This window comes from Chiloscyllium plagiosum, chromosome 5 (assembly GCF_004010195.1).
Source record: "Chiloscyllium plagiosum isolate BGI_BamShark_2017 chromosome 5, ASM401019v2, whole genome shotgun sequence".
Classification (NCBI taxonomy): Eukaryota; Metazoa; Chordata; class Chondrichthyes; order Orectolobiformes; family Hemiscylliidae; genus Chiloscyllium; species Chiloscyllium plagiosum.
This window is the reverse complement of record NC_057714.1, coordinates 75036896-75064346: the sequence shown is the minus strand read 5'-3', so window position 1 is coordinate 75064346 and position 27451 is coordinate 75036896. Positions and strand designations below refer to the sequence as shown.

General features: G+C 40.8%; 2 protein-coding genes across 5 annotated transcripts in view; one reads left to right on the top strand and one right to left on the bottom strand.

Moving 5' to 3' along the window:
• The window catches only part of LOC122550012 (signal transducing adapter molecule 1-like), a 74893-nt gene extending 70541 nt beyond the window's left edge, over positions 1 to 4352 (bottom strand). For 2 of the 3 annotated variants that reach the window (XM_043690389.1, XM_043690391.1), the window contains exon 1: positions 4243 to 4351. In XM_043690389.1, the coding sequence (XP_043546324.1) occupies positions 4243 to 4282 (40 nt within the window). In that variant the 5' untranslated portion in view covers positions 4283 to 4351. Of the gene's footprint in view, positions 1 to 4242 lie in introns of all 3 variants that reach the window. The other variant, XM_043690392.1, reaches the window with a different exon arrangement.
• A 21615-nt stretch (positions 4353 to 25967) lies between these two features.
• The window catches only part of hacd1 (3-hydroxyacyl-CoA dehydratase 1), a 71592-nt gene continuing 70108 nt past the window's right edge, over positions 25968 to 27451 (top strand). For both annotated transcript variants that reach the window (XM_043690388.1, XM_043690387.1), the window contains exon 1: positions 25968 to 26135. In XM_043690388.1, the coding sequence (XP_043546323.1) occupies positions 26023 to 26135 (113 nt within the window). In that variant the 5' untranslated portion in view covers positions 25968 to 26022. The remainder of the gene's footprint in view (positions 26136 to 27451) is intronic.

Sequence of the window (27451 nt, the reverse complement as noted above, 5' to 3'; positions counted from 1 at the left end):
GTAAATATTTGCTACAAATTCTGTGTTACGATCGAGCCCTCCACTATTGCCTGATGAAGGAACGTCGCTCTGAAAGCTAGTGTGCTTCCAATTAAACCTGTTGGACTATAACCTGATGTTGTGTGATTTTTAACTGAATTATTCACTACCTTTATCAATGAATTAGTTAAAAATCACACAACATCAGGTTATAGTCCAACAGGTTTATTTGGCAGCACTAGCTTACGGAGCGAAGCACTAACTTTGCTTCAAGAGGTGGTGGTGGAGCATAAGATCATAAGACACAATTTATAGCAAAATATGATGTAACTGCAATTATATATTGAAAAAGACCTGGATTGTTTAAGTCTCTCATCTTTTAAAATGAACGTGTTGGTTTCAATTCTTTCATATGTAAATCACAGAACTTTTTAAAGTTACATTCTCAAGTGAACTTTAACAATTGGTGTCATGTCGACCCAGATAATGCATTGAAGGTGTGAGGTGGCCTGTGTGAGTCTGTCTGTGGCACAGACAGATCAGACCGATTCTAATCTAAAAAACTGATTTACAGAACCTTAGATGGATTCATGTAGTTTTTGAGCAAAATGAAATGTGATTCTGCAAGTACAAATTCACCCCACAAACTTGTATGTGTGCGCGCGCACATGGGTATGTGTGTGGGTGGGGGTTATGAGCGTCTGTGAGAGAGTGTGTAAATGGGTATAAGTCTTTGAGAGGGTGCGTGAGAGTGTGGGAGTGTATGTGTGAGCGTATGAGAGAGAGCTTGTGTATGAGAGGGGGTCTGTAGGAGTGTATGTGTGTGTTTGTCTCTGTAGTGCAGTGGGGTCACCTGCAGCGTCGCTCCAAAAGCTAGTGTGCTTCCAATTAAACCTGTTGGACTATAACCTGGTGATGTGTGATTTTTAACTTTGTACCCTCCAGTCCAACACCGGCATCTCCAAATTGTGAATAATTCAGGCCACCAACATAGAAGCATGCTCGGCAACACTGTCGGAATTTGAATACCTGCTCACTATCCCTACTCTTCTTTCCCCCGCTACTCTGTCAATTCTCCAACCAGGCCCATGACTTATCTTCAATTCAATGAATTTTAATATGCACTCGCAACTTATGACGGACTTTTTCAAATGATTTCTGGAAGTTCATATGGAACATGCAAAGATATTGCTTCCGCTGTCCACTACCTCTATCGCATCTTCAAGAAATTCAAACAGATTTGTCAGATATGGACTATCTGTTACAAATCCCATGTTGAATCCTTCTGATCAGCTGAAAGTTTAAGCTGTTCAGTCATTCTCTCCTTCATAATAGACTCTAGAAATTTCTATTTGACAGATGGTAGGCTAATAGTACAGAAATAAACATTACACGTTTCAATTGTTTTGAACCTTGGCGCATCAGCACCTGACGTATTGCATGCAATTTTAGCTACCTTACATCAGTTAAAATTCGCCAGACTCATTCCTGGGAAAGCAGACTGTCCTATGAGGAGGGATTGAGGAGCCTAGGCCTGTTTTTGATAGAGTTTAGAAGCATGACAGGTCATCTCAAAAAGACTTTCAAGATTCTTCAAGGATATAACAGCGTAGGTGCCGGAAGATTGGGCAAGCCATTTAGGCCTAAGATAAAGAACTTCAGAACTCCGAGCGTAATGGAACTAACCTAATGCTCAGACATTGAATATGTCAAGATTGAGGACATAGCAAACACAAACCCTCAAATCTACAATAGATTTGTTAAGCATGTGTTAACCTTCTGTAAATCCATGTTGACTCTACCCAATCTTCCTACCATTATTTCCTAAACATCCTGTCATCACATCTTTTATTATAAATTCTAGGATTTTCTCTACAACTGATGTCAGGCTGACAGGTCTGGAGTTCTGTTTTCTCCCTCCACCTTTTCTTAAATAGTGAGGTTACATTTACTATTTTCAAATCCACAGGAAACATTCCAGAGTTTATAGAATTTTGAAGGATAACCACCAACACATCCATCATCCCCATCACTACCTTATTCAACACACTGGTACGCAGATCATCAGGTTCAAGTCTACTTTAAAGCCCATTAAATTCTCTGGTACTATTTTTATTTGTATTTACTAATCGCTAGATTCTCCATTATTTCTTGGACAGTTTAGTAATTTGTTCAGTGAAGACAGACAAAAAGCATTTGTTTTGTTTCTCTGATAGAAAAAAAGAGGAGCACACAATCTAAAATGGTAAAGCAGATGCAAGGGGAGGAGTGGCGTACTCCAGCCAGGTTTTAATAGGTCTAAAATTCCTGGTTTCATTCTCATACCATTCTTAAAATGGAGCCAAATCATACACAGCAAGATTCCACAAACAGCAGTGCAACAATAAAATAAGTCATATGGATGACACCAAAATTGGTGGTATAGTGAACAGCGAAGATGGTTATCTAAGGGTACAATAAGCTCTTAATAAGCCCTTTCCTGAAGAAGGGCTTATGCCCGAAACGTCGATTCTCTGGCCTTGGATGCTGCCTGACCTGCTGAGCTTTTCCAGCAACACATTTTCAGCTCTGATCTCCAGCATCTGCAGCCCTCACTTTCTCCTCTTAATCAGTTGGGCCAAGGAGTGGCAGATGGAGTTTAATATAGATAAATGCAAGGTACAGGGTATTGCATTTTGAGAAGACAAACCAGGGTGAGACTTACATAGTTAATGGAAGGGTTCTGGGGAAAGTTGCCAAACAGCGAGACCTAGAGGTGCAGGAATATAATTCCTTGAAAGTAGTGACAGAGGTAAACAGGCTGGTAAAGGCGGTGTTTGGCACACTTGCCTTCGTTGGTCAGAGCACTGAGTAAAGAAGTTGGGACACCATGTTGCCACTGTACACGACATTGATAAGGCATTGGAATACTGCACACAATTCTGCTATAGGAAGGATATTATTAAAGCAGAAAGGGTGGAGAAAAGATTTAAAAGGATGTTAACCAGAGAGTTTGGGTTAAGAGGAGATAAGTTAGGACTTTTTCCACTGAAGCATTGGAGGCTGAGGGGTGATCTTATAAGAGGTTTGTAAAATCATGAGGGGCATAGATAAAAGTGGTTCTCTCCACCATGGTAGGGGAATCCAAAATGACAGTGTAGGGGAGTCCAAAGTGACAGTGCATAGATTTAAGGTGAGAGGGGAAGATTTAGAAGGGACCTAACAGATAGCTTTTTCCACACAGAGGGGAATTATTCAACCCTTTATTCTATCCCTTTCTGTACTGTGTTCATTTATAGTTTTCTAGTTCCAAGAAAGACTGCATATATACTTATATATTTTCTACAGATGTCAACCTATCTCCAGTATGCTTCTGTTTAGATAAACTGGAACAAGTCTGTTTCAATTTTTTTTAAACGATAACGGTTTCATAATTTTTCCAACCAGTTTCTCCTGAAATTTAAAAAAAATGAAAATTGTTGCTTCTCATCAGTACAAATGTAGGGAAAATGCACATGCTGTTGTTTAGATAGGATTAACCACCTTCAAAAGGATCTGCCTCAATCATATAATTCAATCCACTGTATGATTTGGCTCAGTGGGGTTCATCTCTTGTTTCCATTACCTCCCAGGAGGGGGAGGGGAGTAATTGCAAAATTTGTCACGACAAGTTTTAGTAAAATTAAGGCAGCAGGCACTACACGATCTGTAGTTTTTCAAACTCCTTACAAATTTATTCACAGCATAATTTAACATACCCCAACCAATGTTAAAATATCATTTGCAAATACTCCATGCACTTTTTAAAATCAATGTTTTATTTTCAGTTCAACCTTGTCTGCTCTGCATTGTTTACACGCTCCTCCAACAAGGGACCTGAAGCATGCTGTGATTTTAAGACCGACATTTCAATTGGACATTTGCGATTTACGCTTCAAATTTAACCGACGCTTTCAAATGATGCATTGAAAGCAAAAATTAAAAAATGAACCGCTGGACTGAAATGAAACATTTTAATCTGGGGTTCGGCGTTCTTTGCCCCTCAAAGTATGATTTGCGACGCTGAATGAAAACAAAACTTGACCAATATATCGCACAAGTGCCCAAATTCTCACCCCGTCCTTCTGCAAACAAAAGGCCCACATCTGCGAACCCTTCCCGGGTCCTTCTCCGGGAGAAAGCCCGGAAAACACCGTAGCCTCATATCGTCAACTTCCAAACAAACACTGAGCCCACAGGCCAGCAATTCGCAAATTACAATTTCGACCCCGCGAGAGGACTCACCGACATCCTGATCGAACGGATTGGCAGTAAACAGCGGCATCTCCACAGCCTGTGCCTTACTGCTGCCTGCCTGGTGTCCGTTGGAACGGCTTCGCACTCCCTCACCCTCCCCCCCTCCCTGAGTCACCTCGGTGCCCGGGCTCGCGCCCACACCCGAGCCCGGAGACACTTTCAACGGCACCTTCGGCCCTAACGACGCGCGCAGGCGCGCTCCCCCTTCCGGGCCGCGTTCTATGCCCGGCACGAGACGCGGGCTGCGTCCCTCTCTCCTTTGCAGCTTCACTCCCGGACGTGTCAGCCTGACTGAGAGCCGCTCTGTCTTACAGGCAAACGCAGCATGCAGGGAAATCACGGGCGCCTGCAGCGGAATACCAAAGAGATGAGTAGTAAATCACGGAGCTAGCAGCGGGGAAGCACAAAAAAAATGCAATATTAGGTTGGTATTTTTAAGAGCAGAAAAAAAACCTGAATGTGACCAATTCCACTTGCATTTTATTATCAACACTCATGCCTCACCACCTCCTTTTACTGCATTTCCAATCCGGCGAAATGCTAATGTAACCCTGCGACGCATCTCAAAGCCTCCAGCGGTAAACATAGATACTGCTGTCTTTCTCCACCTGTCGGTGCAATAATGGACAGCGGGTCTATTCCAGCTGAATGGCAAAAATCATGCATGGTGCCAAAGATTGCTCACTTTACAAACGTATTAAAATAACATAAAGCAATACTTTTTAAATAAATACCACACCCTGTAGAAGAACAAAACACGATGATTACGGTGAAAGTAAATGGCACTGTCCCGCAGGATGGTTCTGATAAGTAAAACAAACTGGTCACAGTGCCTTCAGCATTCGGTAGACGGTATTGGCGATGATCAATAAAAAAAAGTCTCTTGCCCCGTTTTTATCTCTTCCAATTTACATTACAAATGTTGAATTTTAGCATTAAATTTGATGCATGGCATTTTATTTTACAGGAGAAAGTCGAGAGTGTGGCGCTGGAAAAGCAGATCAGGTCAGGCAGCATCCCAGGAGCAGGAGAATCGACGTTTCGGACATAAGCCTTTCATCAGGAATGAGGCTTGTGAGTCGGGGCTGAGAGGAATAATGTTTTATTTTACATGCAACGATAATTAATTGATAAATGTGATAGCTTTAACAAAGGAAAGTAAGAAGTAATTTCAACAACAATGCGAAAAAGTGGACGTGAGGAGTATCGAATCATTCATGACCTAATTGAATGACGGAGCAGGCTCGGGGGCCGAAATCACTTTCAAATTTTCCTATTTTAAATTTAAATCTGGAAGTCACCACCGACTACAAGAGTTCCATATGAAGAGCAAATGCGTTTTGAATCCATTCCATATAATTTTGCTAATTTAATTAGTCCTATTATTTCGGGTAATTTTTTCTTCAATGAGAAGGATGAGCTGCGGTGCCCGGGTCTTCTGTACTGCTGCATGGATGTAATCAGGACTTTGCCGGCTCCACTGCTCTCGGCTGCCTTTTAATGTGGAGTGAATCAAATTCCCCAAGTCCTGATATTTATGATGAAATGAACTGTGGAGGCTAGAAATACTTGCAAACACAATTCATGTAAGAGGTTAGGACTGTTCTCCTTGGAGAGAAGGCAAAAAAGAGATCTGACAGAAGTTTTCTAAATTATGAAGGTCCGAATAGACTAGATAGGGAGAAGCTGTTGCCACACGTAAAAGGATCGAGAATGAGAGGGCACAGATTAAAGTGATTTGCAAATAAAGCAAAAATGATGTGAAAAAAAAACTTTCATATAGCAAGGTGTTTGAGTCTGGAATGCGCTGGCTGCAGTTTTGGTCAAGGCAGAGTCAATTGAGGCATTCAAGAGCACATCAGTTCTATTCAAATTCAATGTGCATGGGTGTGGGGAAGATGCAGGTAAATAGCATAAAGTCATAATACTCGGAGAGCCAGTTGGATGCAATGCCTCATAGAATCATACAGGAAAGAAGAGGCCCCTCAGCCGCCAAGTCTGTACCACCATGGCGACACTAAACCACACCAGTTCCAACTTCCGACACGAGGCCCATAGTGTTTGAATGTTATGCCATTTCAGGGCTCATTCAAGTACCTCTTTAATGTTGTGAGGTTTCCCGCCTCAACTACTCTTCCAGACAGTGTATTTCAGATGCCCACCACCCTCTGAGTAAGATATTTTTCCTCAAAACCCCTCTAAACCTCCTTCCTGTCACATTAAAATTATGCCCTTGTCACTGACCCTTCAACTAGTGGGAACAACTGCCTTCTATCCAGCACATCAGAACATACATCTCTATCGGATCCCCCTTCAATGTTTTCTTTGGAACAGAGAACAGCCCAAACTTTTATTCAACCTCTCGTCATAGCTAAAGTACTCCATCCCTGGCAACATCCTGATGAATCATCTGTGCACCCCTTCTAGTACAAACACATCCGATAGTGCAATGACCAGAACTGCATACAGTACTCCTGTGGCCTAAACAAAGTCTTGTACAGCTCCAACATATCCTCCCTGCTCTTATAATCTATGTCTTGACTGATAAAGGCAAGTATTCCATATGTGTATTCTCCTGCCCTGCTGCCTTCAGGTATGTGTGGACAAACACCGAAGATCCCTGTGTTCCTCAGAACTTCCGATGTCCTGCTATTCACTGGATATTTCCATGTTTTGTTACTTCTTCCAAAGTGCACCACCTCACACTAATTAGGGTTAGACTTCATCTGCAACTGAATTATCCGTTTTACCAATCTGAGGACCTGAGCGCACAGCCTTAAGGTAAAGGAAATACCTTTTTGAATGGAAATAGGAAAAATTTCTTTAGCCAGAAAGTGGTGATTCTGTGGAATTAATTGCCACAGAAGATTGTGGTGGCCAGGTTATTGACTGTATTTAAAACAGAGGTAGGTAAGATCTTAAAAGCCAACAGGATCAAAGGTTACAGAGAGAAATTGAGAAAATGGGGTTGAAAAACCTATCAGCCATAATTGAATGGCTGATGAGCCAAATGGTCTAATTTCTTCTCCTGTGTCTCATAGTGTTACAGTCTTATTGCTTCCATACCCTTAGTTTTCCTGTCTAAACTGGGAGAATGGTTGACAGAAACATAGAACCATTGATAAAACAGGAAGGAGTGTTACACCATGCAAAAAGGTACAGTGAATCCCAGAAACTATAGCACCCATAGTATTGGATATCACACTTAAGGACATAAGAACATAAGAACTAGGAGCAGGAGTAAACAATTCAGCACCTCAAGCCTGCTCCACCATTTAATATGATCATGGCTGATCTAATCTCGCCTCATTTTCCAACCCACTGGTCCATAGCCCTTCAATCCATTAAGATGCAGTGTCATACCTGTGAAGATCAAAGCTTATAATTTTGTGTCAGGGCAGTGTCAATACTATGGAAAATATCACCAGAATATATGTTGTTATGTGACTCGGGTACATGTAGTAAAGGTAGCTACATCTTAGGTGGGCAGCAATGTGCAGCTCTGTATTTAGGTAGACCTGGGGAGGGTTTAGAAGCCACACATTGAGGACCTTGGCACACAGAAGGAGGAGCCAAAGAAGAGAATGTAACTGACAGAAGGCATCGATAAAAATTGAAAATGAAATCACCTGTATCCAGGCAGATTCAAGGACCAAGAATGAAAACCAGCTTGATTATTATCACCAATGGTGATATATTTGTTCAATCATTTACTTAATAAATTTAATAACTTGTTGCACCAAAGTCATTGTCACCTTTTTCCCTTTCCCAACAGCTTTGTTAGCATCAGGGAGCCTTATAGTGGAATCAGATTTGCTGTATAGTCTTAACCCAAATTCAGAATCATCTGTGAACTGTGAATTTTGATTGCTTGTTTCGCCCCTCTTTTCATTTTAAAATTTGAAATTTAAAAAGGATCAGCAGCACATCTTTATGCTTTAAACAAAATTGAGTTTAATGCATTACACAACTTTTGCTACAAGATACTAAGTAAAATGTGGTATCATTTTGAGCTAAGTAACATTTGTGCACATTATGTTGCATCTGCATTGTGTTCCCCACACACGTAGATTAGATTAGATTACATTACATTACAGTGCGGAAACAGGCCCTTCGGCCCAACAAGTCCACACCGCCCCACCGAAGCGCATCCCACCCATACCCCTACATTTACCCCTTACCTAACACTACGGGCAATTTAGCATGGCCAATTCACCTCACCTGCACATCTTTGGACTGTGGAAGGAAACCGGAGCACCCGGAGGAAACCCACGTAGACACGGGGAGAATGTGCAAACTCCACACAGTCAGTCGCCTGAGGCGGGAATTGAACCCGGATCTCTGGCGCTGTGAGGCAGCAGTGCTAACCACTGTGCCACTGTACTTGTTTAGATTGCCCTGAAGCCTCCTTGCGTCCTCCTCACAATTCACAATCCCACCTAAAATTGTGTTGTCAGCAAATATTGGAAATATTGCATTTGATTCCCTTATTTAAATCATTCATATCAGTGTGCTTCATTTGTATGTGCCTAAAACTGTTTACATTAAGACACAAGACACTATTTTACTTAGATAAAAGGAATTTGTATGAGCATTGCACATTTTCTACAAAAGAAATGGGTTATGCAGACTGCATATCTCTGCAGTATTCCTGTGATAATACCTTGACCAATTATTCTACCTGAGAACTAACATTTACAGTCAATTGTTTTTGCCTCATCTTAATGCCAATTATGGCCCAAGCAGTCAGCACACTTTTCTCATTATGCTTTTGATGTTCCTTTTCTCAAGTCTATTTTTTGTGTTGTAATTTCCAGGTTTTACTGTACCTTAATGCAATTCCTGACAGTCTGACCTGTTTTACAAATGGTTCTACAGTCTCTCTCATCTATTCTCCCAATTTAGACATGGAAGCTACGGGGATCGAGGCAATCTTTTTGTGCTACTTAAAAAAAGTTTGATTCTACTTCAGTTAGGATGTAAGTATCATTGATGCTACGAAGACTGATTCTAGAGATGTTTTTTCATAGTGCTCTTCCCATTCTGTCAGATTCCTAGTCTTGTTAGAAACATAAGAACATAAGGAGGTGAATTAGCCTGTCCTGGCTGTTCTGCTGTCTTTCAACTAAATCACAGGTGATTATCCACTTAAATATCATCTTCCAACACTATGGGGCTTGTTTCACTGGAGCAATGGAGGTTAAGGAATGACTTTTTAGAAGTTCATAAAATGATGAGGGGCATAAACAAGGTGAATAGCAAAGGTCTTTTCCCTTAGGTAGGGGAGTTCAAAACTAGGGAGCATATTTTTAAGGTGAGGGGGGAAAGATTTAAAAAGGACATGAGGGACAACTTTTTTACACAGAGAGTGGTTAGTGTAATGAACTACCAGAGGAAGTAGTGGATGCTGGTACAGTTGGAATATTTAAAAGATATTTGAATAAGTCCATGAATAGGAAAGGTTTGGAGGAATATGGGCCAAATGCAAGCAGGTGAGATGAGTTTGGGAACATGGTCAGCATGAACTAGTTGGACTGAATGTTCTGTTTCCCTGCTGTCTGATTCTATGACTCTATAACCTTTGATGTCCTTAGTCGCAAGAGATCTATCAATTTCTGCCTTCAAAATGCTCAATGACTGAACTTCCACAGTCCTCTACTGTGGAGAATTCACAAGATTCACCAGCCTTTAAAAGAAGTAATTTCTGGTCATGTCAGTCTTAAATAATGCTTTATCTTGAGATAATGCCCCTGGGTTTAAACTCCCGTCAGGAGAAACCTTTAAACCCTGCAAGCAAGAATTTTGTCATTCTACAAAACTCTAGGGTATACAATGCAATCTCCTCAATCTCTCCTCATATAACAATCCCACTATCCCAAGGATTAATCTGGTGAACTGATACACTTTGTGTATGGGATATATAACTTGCTTGCTATGGGAGTAAAAATCTAGATGCAATGCCAACAAGACTCTGCACAATTGCAGCAAGACATTTTTAATCCTGGACTCATATCCCTTTGTGATGAATGCCAGTGTTGCATCCACCTTCCTAATTGCTTGCTGCATGTACACATTAACTCTTATTTGGACAGGTAAGGTTGAGAGGGATATGGACCAAACACAGGCAAATGGGACTAGTTACAGTTTAGGAAACCTGGATGGCATGCACAAATTGGGCTGATGGATCTGTTTCTGAGCTGTGTGACTCCATGATTCTATGACACCCAGGTCCTTCTGGACACCTGAACTTTCCTACCTCTTACCATTCAAGAAATATTCTGCTTTTCTTTTTTTTGACTACCAAAGTGAATAACTTCACACTAACACACATTATATTCCAAGTGTCATGTTCTAGCTCATTCACATAGCCTAGCCAAGTCCTCTTGAAGCTTTCTTACATCCTCCTCATAATTTATGTTCTTGTTCAGTTTAGTGTCATCATTCAAAATTTGGAGATATTATAATCATTCTCCACATTCAAATCATTTATATTGTTTGTGAAGAGCTGTGAATTGATTCAATTCTTGTGGTATCACACCAGTAATAGTCTGCCATCCTGAGAATGATCTGCCAATTTCTACTCTTTTAGTTAGCCAATTCTCAATACACACTAGAATATTTTCCCGAATCCCATGTACTCTAATTTTATTTACTAACTTTATGTATGGGACATTATCAATATCCTTCTGAATACCCAAATATATCATATCCACTAGTTCCACTTTCTCAGTTCTACAAGTAATGTACTCAAAACACTCTAACAAGTTTGTCAAAAATGATTTCCCTTTCATAAATCTATGTTGATTCTACCTAATGTTACCATTCCTTATATTATTCCAATTATCACTTCCTTATATTTTAACATTTCCTCAAGTACTGACATCAAACTAAAAGATTTGTAGTCCTCTGTTCTCCCTGTTCCTCTCTCCTTAAATAGTGAGACTTACATTTGCTATTTTCCACTCAGCAGGAACCTTTCCAGAATCTATAGTATTTTGGACGATAACTAGCAAAGCATCCACCATCTCTCTCATCATCGCTTTCAACACTCTGGAATAAAACATCTGCTACAAGGGATTTTTCAACTTTCAATCCAATTAACTTTTCAAACATTACATCTTTACTCATTCTAATTCCTTTCAGTTTCTCAATTTTACAAGTCCCTTATTTGCCAAATATTTTTGAAAGTTTTTCATTTCTTCTGTGAAAATTGACAAAAAGTAACTATTTGTTTTCTTTGCTATATCCCTGTCCTCCAATATAAATTGTTCTGTCCCTACCTGTAATAGCCTGTTCATACTAATCATTTCCTTTTCTCATACATGAGAATGTTTATACAATAAAACTTTGCATTCTTCACTCATTTATTGGCAGTGACCATCATCTTGTCCCCACAGGAGAAGCAGAGAAACCTAGTTGGGCATCATTAAGGAGGAATGTCAGGGGACAGTGAGCAAGGAGGACAATCAGAGGCAAAATCCTCTGTGGAGGGGTAGAGGGAGGAGTGGGTGGAAATGGGCTGAGGGGGTAGTGTGAGGTAATATAGGACACAGAGGCTCTGGGAAGGTATCTACTTACAAACCAGAGCCCAGTGCTGATGATGAGCCCTGCTATCATTTGCCATTTGACATTTGGGAAATGCAACTGAAATATGGCTGGGACAATGCCCAGCATGGGCAGAGTGTCACTTTGATGGGCTAAAACTTTAGGATGCAACTACAACATGAGAAGGTTGAAGAGTCAATTATGTAAAGTATGCACTTGCAAACTACAGCTACATTAAATCTGCAATCATTTCATCACCCATTTGCAAACATAGAAAAGTATTCATGTAACCAAAGTTTGGGAGAAGATTTGTTGCTCGGGTGCTCGCTGAGCTGGGAATTTGTGTTGCAAACACTACATAGGACAAACAGGAAGACAGCTAACGGTCCGCATCCATGAACACCAACTAGCCACGAAACGACATGACCAGCTATCCTTAGTAGCCACACACTCAGATGACAAGCAACATGAGTTTGACTGGGACAACACTACTATTATAGGACAAGCCAAACAGAGAACAGCCAGGGAATTCCTCGAGGCATGGCACTCATCCACAGATTCGATCAATAAGCACATCGACCTGGACCCAATATACCGGCCACTACAGCTGGAACTGACAACTGGAAGCGGCAGATTCAAACCACTATAAATGCCGGAGGAAACATCACAGAAGCGCTTCACAAGAGGCTCCCAAGCACTGAGGATGTCACCTAGACAGGGGACGAAACGTCTGCAACATAAATTCCTAGCTCGGCGAACAAAACTACAACATTCATGTAACCCCTTCAAGATTTGGACAAATAGAATAAAGGTTGGACTTTTAGGCATTTTTAACTGCAAAAATGTTTCCATCTCAGTACTTCATTTTCTAACTGGATCAAATTCATTTGCAACAACAATCTTTAAGTCTTTCCCAGTGCATCAGGGAATTTGTCCAGTGTGCATTAACATTTACAGAAGAGGGCAGTATAACCAATATTAAATACAAAAATAGAAAATGCTGGAAAAACTCAGCAGATCTGGCAGCATCTGCGGAGAGAAATCAAAGTTAACATTTTCGGATCCAGTAACCCTTCCTCAGAACTCAGTTCTGTATTTTTTGTAGAAAAGTTTGAATTGTCATAGTGATTGATTGTACCGTTTGCAGCTATGAAGAAGTTCAAGTTTAAAACATTTTTAAAAATGCAAATTTTCCACAGAAATCTGCTGGCTGCCTACTGGCTTGTCTATGGCTGCTGTGCCACCAATATGGACTCTACTGTCACATGATCAACAAATGACATGCAAAATTCACCAATGAGCATATATTAGATACCAAACCACACATAGTCAGCGAACTAGGTTATAGGTGGTAGGGGGCAATGTGCAAAAGTGCAAGGAGGCAGACCTGTGGAGAGTTTAAAACTAGGGACCTCAAGGGCCATAGCAAACAGAATGAGGAGCCAGAGATGAAAATGCAAAATAACAAAAAATTAAGTTTATAATGGAAACAGCTATTGAATGTTAATTGATAAATTGATCGCTGGATATATCAGCTCCATTGTGATTTAGCCCTTTGCCTCTCTCTCTACATCTCCCTCACCTTTGTTGGTTTGAATCACCCTTAACAGGCTTTGCACATTCCTGATGAAGAGCTCATGCCCAAAACATTGACTGTCCTGCTCCTCGGATGCTGCCTGACCGGCTGTGCTTTTCCAGCACCACATTCTGATCTCCAGCATCTTCAGTCCTCAATTTCTGCTTTGCACATAAATTATTCAAACAGAAACATGAGTGATTTACTGGTGGTGATTAATAGATGAAAGAAAAATACTACAGGTAATTTGGTGATCAGGAAAAGAAACATTTAATTCTGTGTAAGAGCACTTCTCAATTCAAAACAAAATGTCTGGGTGCTCTTGTGATGCAGTAGTAGTGTTCCTATCTCTGATCCAGGAGGCTTGGGTTCAAGGCCCAACTGCTTCAGAGGTATGCATTAATATGTCTGAACTGGTTGATTAGAAAATATCTGGTTCTGTAACCCTTAATACTTACGTCTCATAAAATAAAGATGCCTGGATACATAAAAGGGCAGTCAGGACTGGGTACAGGTAAATTACTGGACAGCTATAACCAATACATTCTGCACAAATCATTGTTTTTATTATTTGAACATCTTGGTTAGACTCCAAGAACAATAGTAGCAAAGGTTGGTTACCTCAAATAGAAGGTTGTAATTGGAGCTATTTGCAAGAAGAATGGCTAAAACCAAGTGTAAAGTGCCAGGATGATTTCCCAGTGATGATCTGTGAAGGTGAACCTTATATCTACTTCGTTTTAGAGAAAGTGAGGACATCAGATGCTGGAGATCAGAGTTGAAAGGTGTGGTGCTGGAAAAGCACAGCCAGTCAGGGAGCATCCGAGGAGCAGGAGAGTCGACATTTTGAGCATGAGCTCTTCATCAGGAATGAGGGGATGGGGATAGTACTTGGTAATGCAATAGGTAGATGAAGGTGGGGAAGGTGATGGTGATAGGTTGGAGGAAGGGTGGAGTGGAAAGGTGGTAAGGAAGATGGACAAATAGGACAGTTCAAAAAGGCGGTGTGGAGTTGGAAGGTTGGATCTAGGATAAGGTGGGGACAGGGAAAATGAAGAAACTGGTGAAATTGACATTGATCCCATGTGGTTGGAGGGTCCCAAGTAGAAGATGAGGCGTTCTTCCTCCAGGCGTCAGGTGGCTAGAGTATGGTGGTAGAGGAGGCCCAGGACTTGCATGCCCTTGGTGGAGTGGGAGGGGGAGTTAAAGTGTTCAGCCAAAGGGCAGTGGATTTGATAGTGCATGTGTCAGAGATTAGATTTTAGATTACATTACAGTGTGGAAACAGGCCCTTCGGCCCAACAAGTCCACACCGACCCGCCGAAGCGAAACCCACCCATACCCCTAACCTAACACTACAGGCAATTTCGTATGGCCAATTCACCTGACCCTGCACATCTTTGGATGGTGGGAGGAAACCGGAGCACCCGGAGGAAACCCACGCAGACACGGGGAGAACGTGCAAACTCCACACAGTCAGTCGCCTGAGGCGGGAATTGAACCCGGGTCTCAGGCGCTGTGAGGCAGCAGTGCTAACCACTGTGCCACCGTGCCGCCCAGAATGTTCTCTGAAACATTCTGCAAGTTGGGGTCCTGTCTCCCCAATGTACAGGAGACCACATCGAGAGCAACAGACACAGTAGATGACATTTGTGGAAGTACGGTAAATCTCTGTCAGATGTGGAAGGATCCTTTGGGGCCTTGGATGGAGGTGATGGGGGAGGTGTGGGCGCAGGTTTTGCAATTCTTACGCTGGCAGGGGAAGGTGACAGGAGTGGAGGGTGGGTTGATGGGAGGCATGGACCTGACAAGGGAGTCGTGGAGAGAATGGTCTCTGCGGAATGCAGATAGGGGTGGGGAGAGAAATATATCCCTGGTCGTGGGGTCTGTTTGTAGGTGGCAGAAATGGCGGAGGATGATGTGTTGTATCCAGAGGTCGGTGGGATGCAAGGTAAGAACCGGGGTTCTGTCCTTGTTGCGATTGGAGAGGTGGGGTTCAAGTTCAGAGGTGCGGGAAGTGAATGGGGATGTGCAGGAGGACGTCGTCAAATATGTGGGAGGGGAATTCGCAATCCAATAAGAAAGTGGCCATCTGGGATGTTCTATGGTGGAATTGATCCACCTGGGAGCCGATGCGGTGGAGGCGGACGAATTGGGAGTCAGGGATAGCACTTTTACAGGTGGCACATTGGAAAGACGTGTGATCCAGGAAGCTGTGGGCATCAGTGGGTTTGAAGTAGATGTCCGTGTTGAGTCAGTCACTGGAAATGGAGACAGAGAGGCCGAGAAAGGGGAGAGAAGTGTCCAAGATAGTCCAGGCAAACTTGATGTCAGGGTGAAAGGTGTTAGTGAACTGTTCAATCTCCTCGTGGGAGCACGAGGTGGCACTGATACAGTCATCGATGTAGCAGAGGAAAGGGTGGGGAATGGTGCTGGTGTAGCTGCAGAAGATTAACTGGTCCACGAACCCGACAAAGAAGCAGGCATAGCTGGGGCCTATGCGAGTGCCTATGGCTACCCCTTCATTCTGGAGGAAGTGGGAGGATTTGAAGGAGAAATTGTTGCGGGTGAGAACCAGTTCAGCCAATCGAATGAATGTGTCAGATTTTGTATGGGTTACGTCCTTTCCAAAGAAGCAAACAAGGTATGACATTGGCATAATTGCCTCCTAATACAAGCAAAATAAGCTGCGAAGTATTTTCAGAGCTAAAGGCTCAAAACTTATACACTAAGAAAGGTTTGGGTAATCTGTTAATATTGATGGAAAAACCTACAAAGAGAAATGATCCATTTAAACACATGATCAGACTTTGATAAATTCGGAAAGCTGGATGGTTATTTCATAGAAGAGTATATAATTGGATTCAGCAGACCATATTTAAGAGTAGAAAACAAAAACTTTATTTGGAGATTCCCAACTTGGTGCTTCCACAAATTGTTGGACTGTGCTAAGGTATCGAACACAAATACATTTCGAGTATTAACTGGAGTTAGATTTTCAGAAAGAAATATACATTTGGAACAGATGTCAAGAGCCTTAAAAAATCACTGAGAAAACATACATCCCAAAGGCCTTTATAGAGCAAAGGAGGCATTCAGCAGTAACATAAAAATGGAACATCCAATATTAAACACATTTCAGGACCATCCAGGTGTGAGGCCTAAGTGTTGACAGGAAGACAAATTATAATTAGAATGAGTGAAGTTAGCTGCCCAAAGTCTCTCTGTGACAGATAACAGGAATTGGGGACTAATAAGAGAAGAATGAAATGCCAGAAGTATGGTCAACAAGTATTTCAGATATGACTCTGATATTATTATGCAATGAGTTTTCCTAAATGGAATAACACATTTCAAAATGACACAAAACATCAAGGTTCCTGAATAGAAAATGAAGAGACTGATCGGACAAAAGGAATTGCATTGATTGCAAGAAGATTCAACCCAGGCCTGAAAGTTGCAGTCTTTCAATTGTGCTACATTGGACAGAGGATACATACTCACAGTGTATATTGGTTCAAATGTACTTAAATTCCCTAAATAATAAAAACCAAAGTAAAATTAAAGAATTTAATATTTCTATGTGCATCAGTTTTGTGGATGACCACATACTGAAGACACTAACAAGAGTCATAACTTCATATAAAAACAAACTGGTGTAAACTATGTTATCAGTATATGTGTTATATCTAGTGAAATACTCTTACAGTTGAGCAGGCTGTCAATGAAAAAGACTCAAATGAAATTGGATATAGAACACAATGAAGCAATTTGTTTGGAGAGGGAGTCAGTAGATTTAGAGTTTAAATCCATCTGGACGTTATTGTAACATTCTAACGATTCTTAATTTCTCCAATCAAAATATGAAAGAAGTATTAAGAACAGGAATTTGAAGGAAAACAGGTTGATTATCTTCAAACTACATGACCGGTTTGTCCATGTAACTTCTCATAAGTTAAAGACTAATGGAGGAAGAAGGGGTAAAGTACAATGAGCACACTACACCTTTAAATGATAAATTTGCCAATGATACATTTAAAGATATGTGTGAAAATAAGAAAATTCTGGTAATGAACACTGCAGTGGGAAGCCCTTTAATGTATTAAGAAGTGAGATGCTTCATAAAATCATAGTGAACCAACCAGGTTTAAACTAGCATCTGTCCTAGCATGTGTGGTCTCTGTTAGGAATCCACTACAAGTGGCTACAATTGTATCAATTGTTTTCTGGGAAAATTCCTAAAACTGCTCTGGCAATGTGATAATGCCCCAGCTGGAAAGGATTTATAATTAGTTTCCTTTTTTCTGAACATTTGAATGTTGAGAGAAGGGCAATCCATAAGGAGGAAGATTCAGACAAAATTTGATGTGTCTTACTGCATGTGTAAGGCCATTCGAAATACATTTTAATCTGTAGATGTGGCATGTTACAAAACAAAATGCCAGAAACAGTGGCAAGGTCCTGGTAAAGTTTAGATATGGATATTTTAAAAATCAGTAATTATACTACATTGCCACCAAAATGTTTAATTCTCCTCCTCATACATTTGCAGAACTGGAATAAGTGTCAGAAAGTGATGAGGCACCATGCACTATGCATACATATATATTGCACAGCAATGCAATGAAGGTTCTTGCAAGCGAAGGGCTAACTGATAATGGACAAATTGATGCCAATGAACAGGATTGGGCTATTTATTCCAATGGACAATGACCAAAAGTTGACCTGAAGGTAACTTATGTGCTAGAATGGACTAGTGATGGAGGGATTCCACTTTAGCCAGGAAAAGCGACCAGGAAATCGAGAAAATATATGATGAGGGGCAAGAGGTAGGAACAAAGGATTGGCAAAATGAGGTAACAATGTGCAAGGCCAGAAATCACAATTGACTTACTTGGCATCCTACCGACGTGGCACCCTACTTATCTGGTCACCTGACATTCGTAGAAGTAATAGACATGAAGATGTGAATTGACATGAATAGACATGTCTATTCAGAATAGTTGTCAAACATTCTGAAAACATTCTATACATTGTAATCTGAATAAACATTGCCCATATAATGCTATTTTTATAATTTTTCTCTTTGGGACAATGATGATTTGACAAAATATGTTACAGAGAGAAGATTAAGAATTGACCTTGCTAGTATGAAGGAAATGTTTGAGAGAAAAAATATTACAAAAATAAAATGGACTGACATGAGTCATCAATTGTCAGCCTGTTTAACAAAAGGAAGTGATTGCCCCAAAGACTTATTAGAAATTCTCAAAGAGAGATGTCTTGTGTTATAAAAATATGACAAATTAATAGTTTATTTGGACCACTTTGAAATTGAAGTACTTCTTCTTTAAAGGATGAAGAGTTAATATGGCAGATTGATTGTATTATGGGCAGCATATAGAACATGGAAGAAAAGTAATTTTATTCCTTCATTCTTTTAATTAGATACTTTGTGGATATTGAAACATGTATTAGTTAAAGAGAAGAGGGGAATCTACTAATGTATTAAGTAATTAAGATTAGAAGGAAAACAAGTGATGGCTGTTGATTGATTAATTGATGTCAAGATAGATTACCATGAGTGATTTGGTAATGGAAGAGAAATATTTAATTGTTTGTAAGAGTATTTCTGGAATATAAAAAGCAAAAAATGCCAAGATAGATGAAGGAGGAACAGTTGGATTTGATGTGGGAGTGCTGCTAGACCGCTTTAGTCAATAAACTCTCAGTTCAGAGAAAGCCTATAACAGTCTGGTTAGAATCCAAGAACTGAAAACAAATTGAAGAAAACTAAAAATGACATCACCTGTGTCAGGCAGCTATGAGGAATAAGGATTGAAAGCAATTAATATATTTTGTCTGTTGTTAAATATTTTTGTTCAATAATTTACATGGTATACTCAGTTAAAATATTACACTCAAATCATTGTCTATTTCTTTTTCATCTTGTTCCAAGAACTTAGTTAAATACATGGGATATTGCAGATTTGTTGTGCAATAGATGTTCTTTTACTGTGTGATCCCTTATACTTAATATAATGCAATCTTTAACTAAAGTTGATAGTTGATGGAGGATCACGATCATTTTAAAAGCTCGCAAAGGAAAACCACAAAACTGATTAAGAAAGAGAAAAGACATGAGAGACTGTGCCCATGATTGTCAGTATCTGGAACCACTGATAGACTGCAATATCCCTCCCCCCCCTTGACTGAATTGAGGACTACCATCTATCCAATTCTGACATGGTCAGGATAAATATGCAGAGTCTTTGTTGTACAGCTGGCACATGCGATGTTTGAGTGATGTTGTTATGTGCCATTCATAATGACCCCAACTCCAACCCTGGACTAGTCCCTACTGACAAGCATGACCATCTGTCTGTTTGTGTGTTTGCACAAAACAATACATACAGTAATGCAGCAGTACTGACAGCTGTTGGTCCTAGCTGAAGTGCCAAAGTGCTAACAGGCATGGAATGGCATGACAAGGCAATAAATGACATGCATGTTCCAAACACAGGTAGGTGCAAAGGCAGCAAGTACTAAGAGAGCAAGTAAGCAGCCCGATCCAATCAATATTCTGTCTGTCCTGTCCTTCCAACAGGCTTTCAGTATTAATTGCTGGTGTGCCTTACAGTGCAGGAGGGGAGGTGCTGTGTAGTGATAATGACACTGGCTCAGTAAAGCAAATCATGAGGTGTTCTGGAGACATAGGTTGAATTCCTGCCGTGGTTGATGGTAAAACCTGAATTTGATTTCTGAAAAAAACTGTGCTAATGGTGAACATGCAATTCCAGTTGAATGCCACAAAATCCATCTGTTTCACTTGTCCATCAGGGAAGGAAATACGCTATCCTTACACTATTTGACCAACATATGACTTCAAACCTTGTTGACTTTTAACTACCCTCTGGATAAACTTTGGCTGAGGTGGTGATGCTCTTGTGACCTGAACAATTGTTTTAAAGTCTGTACTTCCTAATGTGATAGTAATGTCCTGGAGAGTAATGGCCTTTTCCTTACAACAGGATAATTTTAGGAGTGGGTAAAAGGTAAACAGTTAAGCTTTTGGCTCCAGTTTCGAAGATCACTGATTGATTTTGTTTTTCTTTTTATTGGGGAAACATCTAGATCTCGGGGAAAAAAGGGTTTTATCTAGTTTTAGTTTGGGAAGTGCTGCAGGGTTCTTAACTGAAGCTGGATGTGTAATGGACTTTCTCCTGAGAAATTGAGAAGCTGGTTTAGAATTGTTAAAATAGGTTATCTTTGCATAAGGAGTTTATTAAAAGTTCTACATTGGGAAGTTTGTTAAAATCCTGGAGGGGCTATTTGAAGCTGAGAAATGTTACACTCAGTTTTACAACAAATCAAGGAAGAGGCTATCAGCTTCTCATGACCAAGAATTGAAGCCATAGCTAACTCAGATGGGATAGAAAAGGGAACTGTCTTTGGTGTAACTGCAAGGATGGTAAAGGGATACTTTTGGGATTAGCTGGGTGTTTAGAATCTATAAATGTCTGTTATATGTAAATAGTTTGGTTCATTGTATTGAATCTTTATTTCATTTGCAGAATAAGCTTCTATTCTTTACTAAAACTAAATCTGCAACATTGCACACTTATGCTTCAGTGAGAGACTACCTTTTGCCTTGGCCTGCTGGACGGACTTTCCTCGTTCCTGGGGAGGGGCTTGTGCCCGGGGCGTCGATTCTCCTGTTCCCTGGATGCTGCCTGACCTGCTGCGCTTTTCCAGCAACACATTTCCAGCCGTCGTGGGCGGCACGGTGGCACAGTGGTTAGCACTGCTGCCTCACAGCGCCAGAGACCCAGGTTCAATTCCCGACTCAGGCGACTGACTGTGTGGAGTTTGCACATTCTCCCCGTGTCTGCGTGGGTTTCCTCCGGGTGCTCCGGTTTCCTCCCACAGTCCAAAAGATGTGCGGGTCAGGTGAATTGGCCACGCTAAATTGCCCATAGTGTTAGGTTAAAGGGGTAAATGTAGGGGTATGGGTGGGTTGCGCTTCGGCGGGTCGGTGTGGACTTGTTGGGCCGAAGGGCCTGTTTCCACACTGTAAAGTAATCTAATCTAATCTAATCTAATCTAAATACAAATAAAACTCTCAAGCCAGATGTCAATCTGCTATCAAACTTGTCTAGCAATAACATAATCTGGGATTGTACAAACAAAATATTATTCAGGATAGAAAATGTATCAAAATAAAAGGATAATAGAAATCTTATTAAGGTAACATAAATATTTCCTGTTTTATTTGAACCTGTGGGCAAAACTGGAGAAGTAATTAAATTAACAAATGAAACATAAAACAGAACTGCAGATGCTGGAAATCTGAAATAAAAATAGAAATTGCTGGAGAAACTCAGCAGGTCTGGCAGCATCTTGGAAAGAGAAGCAGAGTTAACGCTTTAAGTCCAGTGACCCTTCTTCAGAACTTAGTAGGAAGAAGTGAATATTAAATGAGACCTGGGTGTCATAGGGCACCAGTCACTAAAAGTAAGCATGAGGTGCAGCAGGCAGTAAAGAAGGCAAACTATATGTTGGCCTTCAAAACCAACAGGATTTGAGTGCTGGAGCACGAATGCCGAGCTGCAATTATAGAGGGGATTGGTGAGGCCACACCAAAATATTGTACACAGTTTTGTTCTCTTCATCCGAGGAAGGATGTTTTTGCTATGGAGGCGGTGCAGTGAAGGTTTACCAAATCAATTCCTGCGATGGCAGATCTGACATATGAGGAAAGATGCAATCATATTCACTGGAGTGTAGAAGAATGAGGATGATTGTATTAAAACCTCTGAAATTCTAACAGGACCAGACAGGTTAGGAGCAGGAAGGACTTTCTTGATGATGGGGTAGTTCACAACCTAGGGTCATAACTTAAGGATAAGGTGAAAACCTTTTAGGATTGAGATGTGGAGAATGTCTTCACCCAGAGAGTGCTGAGCCTGTGAAATTCACTATCACAGGAAGTGGCTGAGACCAAAACATGATGTGTTTTCACAAAGGAGGTAGATGTAGCTCTTGTGGTTAAAGGGATCAATGGATATGGGGAAACGTTGGGATTAGGTTATTGAATTCAATGGCCAGCCATGATCATATTGAATGGCAAAGCAGTCTTGAGAGGTTTTATGTCCCACTCCTGCTCCTGTCTTCCATGTTTCTATGCATCTATGGAACTTCAGAAGTTAACAAGTGATCTGGTATGCTAAATTACACTCATTTGGAACTCATCCAGGGTTGTCAGAGTGCAGTGTGAAGTAACTGACAACAGAAGAGGTGAGCTATTTTAACATTTATGCCACTCACAGTGATCAATAGAATTGAGAGGGCTTCTTTGAAAATTACAGATTTTAAGATAAGTTCATGTTTTCAACTTGTTGCTAGTCATTAAACAGGTTATCCATTTTGGAAAAGGTCAAGGTTTCATGCTTATTAAATATAGTTGGCGAGAAATTGAGTTTGTTCGCCTTACTTGTTTCATTACAAATCAGAGTTCCAAAATGGTCTGTGTGATGCAAGGTATCAACTTGCCATAAGAATTTAAGATATAGTAGTGTACATGCCAATTAAGAGGAGAGGTAGGCCATCTGGCCCCATCACGTTTCAACAAAATTGGGGTTGTTCTGTTTGTGTTCTGAATTTCACACTCTCATGTGCCTTCTGACAACCTTGCCTGACAAGAACTTTTCTGCCTCCTTCTTAAAAATATTGAATGACCCCACTTGCACCACTTTCTGAGGCACAGAGAGTTCCAAATTCTCTTGATCTCTGTCTTAAAAGTGGCAGCAAAAATATTTAAACAGTGTTCCCTGATTCTTGTTGTGAGGTCATTCTCGAGTAAACTGGGAAGGTTGATGAGGTGGTATATTTCAGTTTTGTAATTAATAAGGGCATGTTATTAGAACCAGACTAATGTAAGTCAGGCTTCTATCACTTACAAACTTTGGTGATCCTCACCTAATGCCAGCAGTTAAGTACTTGGAAGGCTTCCTCTTTCTGAATTTCTAAAGAATTAATGTAAACTTTGTGGGGAGGGGGGAGAGAAAAGCAGGGGAATTGGCCTATTTAAATTGTCCATTTGAAAAGGTGCACCAACACATGAAGTTGAATAGTCTCTTTCTCTGATTCTATTTCCTGGGGTGAAAAAGATGTTCGAGAGTAAGTTAATATTCCACCATTATAAACAACTTTGCCTCAAGTAGCACCTCCATTCCCTTCTTTAGTCATTATGCTAAATAGTTCTGCACTCAGCAGCCATCATGCACTTATACTTCAGGACATGCAGGCTGCATTTAAATGGCTGTAGAATGCCATCAATGAAATGTGCATCAAGTGTCATCTGCACACAGTACTTTTGAAGGCAGCACCAATATTACATGCTGTCATAATCCTTTAGAAGTGATTTGTTTGCCCAAAATTGGCAGAGTAAACCTTCTAAGCTGAACACACCTAATATCGTGGCTAAGACTTGTTTTAATTATTTTCTTGTTTTGTTTTGATTCATCTATCATGTGGCACATTGTGAGTTTTCTGAGCTGGAACAGCCACATTCAAGTCCTACTCCAAGACCTGATGGCTAAAGAAAAGGTGTTCATGACCTGGCCAGACAAGTTAAATATCAACTTGTGAATCTTTTTAATGAACTACATTGGCAAGTGGGAAGTGTGGGGGAGATCCCTGATCAGCCATATGATGGAAAGAAATTCACAGATTTTAGGGAGGTGTGGGCAGAGTGTTAATGTCACTGAATGAGTAATCCAGAATCCCAGACTATTCTTCTGGGGGAAAATGGGTTCAAATGCCACGGCAACAGATGGTGAAATTTGAATTGAACTAAAACCACCTGTAATTATTGCAAAACACAACTGGTTGCAAATGCCCTTTAGAGAAGGAAATCTGGCATCCTTACCTGATTTATGTTTGACTTTGGGCCACAGCAATATAGGTGACTATTAACCTTCCTAAGGAAATTATGAATAGGCCATAAATGCTGGCGTAGCCATCAATTCCCACAAGCAATGAATGATTTTTTTAAAAAGTGTTGTTATGGCACAGAAGGAGGTTGCTTGCCTGTTGTGTTCTATCAGGCTCTCTGAATGAGGTTTTTGACCTGGCGCGACTCTTGTGCATTTTCTGCATAACCTTGAATATTGTTTCTGTTTAAATAATCCTTAGGGGCTTATTTTTAAGGTGAGAGGAGAAAGATTTAAAGAGGACAAGGGGCAACATTTTACACAGCAAATGGCTTGTGTGGGGCATGAACTGCCAGAGAAAATGGTGGATGCAGATATAGTTACAAACTTTAAAAGATATTTCAATAAGTTCATGAATAGAAAGTTTTGGAGAGATGGGACAAACACAGGCAGATGGGACTAGTTTAGTTTGGGAATATGTCACCGTGGACTGGTTGGACTTCAGCGTCTATTTCCATGCTGTATGAGACTATGATTAAAATGTCCTTTTGAATGCCTCAATTGAACCTGCCTCCATTACATTTTAAGACAGTGCATTTCCGATCTTAACTAGTCACTGTGCGAAAAAGATTTACTCACATTCACTTCCTTTGCTAATTATCTTATATCCCTCCCATTCTGATTTGATTTGACGATTGTCACATGTACTGAGATACAGTGAAAAGTAATGTTTTATATGCTATCCAGGCAAATCATACTTCATAGAACAGAATTTAGTGTTACAGATGCAGGTCAGCTTTAATATGTGAGAGGTCTGATCAAAAGTCCAGTAACAGCAGGGAAGAAGCTGTTCTTCTCAACGAGGCAAAAGTTCCTCACAATCTAATTTGCAGGACTCCCATATGATTTTCAGCTGTCAAAATGAGAACAGAGTTTTCACAGCAGAATATCAGATGTAGATTGACCCGAATCCTGCTCAGGAAGCTCTTGAAGATTTATTTTTTACAACTTTCAAATTATGGCACATCGAGCAGGTACGGTAAAAGCCTTGGGGATAGCAGAAATGTTGCAATTACAGTAAGCTAACATAACATAGCCAGCAGAGATAGCACCGTTGCCTCGTAGCACCAGGGACCTGGGTTCGATTCTCAGCCTAGGGTGACTGTGTGGAGTTTGCACATTCTCTGGTGTCTGCGTGGGTTTCTTCCAGGTGCTCCGGTTTACTTCCACAGTCCAAAGATGTACAGGTTAGGGGAATTGGTCTTGCTAAATTGCCCGTAGTGTTAGGTGCATTAGGCAGAGGTAAATATGGGGAATGGGTCTGGGTAGGTTACTCTTCGGAGGGTCGGTGTGGACTAGTTGGGCCGAAGGGCCTGTTTCCACACTGTAGGGAAACTAATTACTGAATGATGTATTGACAGTAGAATTATAATGACCAAATATATGTTTATGTTAAAAATGATGACAATAATGAATTCCTTTTATATTATATGAGCCATTTTACGATAAATACATAAATCTCAGCAGCTGCAAAAAACATTTGCTGCTCCTCGCCGAGTAAAAAATAGATTCTGTGCGTTTCAGTGTAGAGTGGTGTGGTGGCTTAATGCGCGCCGCCGTGAGTGCGCGCAGATCCCAAGGGGAGCGAGGCGCGTGGCCGTGGTCGGGCTTCAGCTGTTAGCTTGGACTTTCTTAATTTAGTCACCCGGTGCCATGGCGCCCAGCGAGGAGGATGGCTCGATGGAAGAGAAAGAAACCAAGAAGAAGCCTCTCAGCCCGTTTGCTACCGCTTGGCTCACATTCTACAACATTACCATGACGGCCGGGTAGGATAGTCTGTTCATTGCTGTGCGCTGTAACACTGCATCAATGCTTCTGTGAAGCCTGGCTCTGCAGTACAGTAAGCTTCTTTCTCAATAAATTCATCTTAACGCATTTATCTCAAGGCAACACACTGGTGCAAACATGCGGGCGAGGACGAGATTGGCGTGTTTTATTTAAGTGATTGGTGTTGTTCATTCAGTTGCACAAAAAAATAATTTCATATGACACACACTGGAGTGTCTTGAATGGAGGGGGCGCTTGGTTAGATTTGTATTCCCTTATTAGGTTGATTACAGAAGCTGCGTCATCTTTCTTCGCAACTGTTGTTAAGTATAGATTGACACCATGGAGAGAGGAATGCCATAAGGGAGGTCGTTCTGCTTTCCTAGGCAGATTTCCCCGAGTAGTTTAGGGTATGGTTCTCTGGGGAGCAGAACATTAATGTGTACCCTGGATCTAAAAAAAGGGCACGAAGCGTGAAGCTATTTAGCATTCGGCTAATGGTTTCACTTGATATAAGGAAATAAAATAAGAGGAATACGTGTCTAAACCAAGTCGTTATCATTTCCATAGCGAAAGTCGATTGACTCGATTCATTTCTTCTGTCTTAATGTATAAGAATTATTAAACTAAACCTTTGATTAAAAACTCTGTCAGCGGTTGACTTGAAATTACCATACTCTTTATATTTCTTTGAAATATAAAATGAAATTATATAGTTCTATTTTATGAACTGTTTAAATGTTTGAAACTGTATTGCTTTATTTCATGCCAGTGACTTAATTAGAAGATCCCAGCAATGTGTTTGAGGTTTGCAGAAGTGAACACATGCTAATGTGATATTTTGGCATTGGATGTGATGATATATCATCGCAAAAATGTCTTTCAAAGCTTTGCACACTAATTCTGAGTTTCAAGAGCAATCATTTTTGATCTGATAAACTAAGTAGGTTGACCATCCAGATGTAACATATTGGGTCATGTTTGAACATGAGTAATCTTATGAAGGATGAAAATCCGGTTATGGATCAGCAATCTAGTTAACTCTGGTATTAACATTGCAAATCATATTTAGTTACCTGATAAATTCATTTGGCGGGAACAACTATTTACAATTTAATTTCCTGCTCCTCTGCCCTTGAGCCCCGCCCCTCCAACCGCCACCAGGACAGAACCCCACTGGTCCTCATCTACCACCCCACCAATCTCCATGTACAGCGCATCATCCGCCGTCATTTCCGCCACCTCCAAACGGACCCCACCACCAAGGATATATTTCCCTCCCCTCCCTTATTAGCATTCCGTAAAGACCACTCCC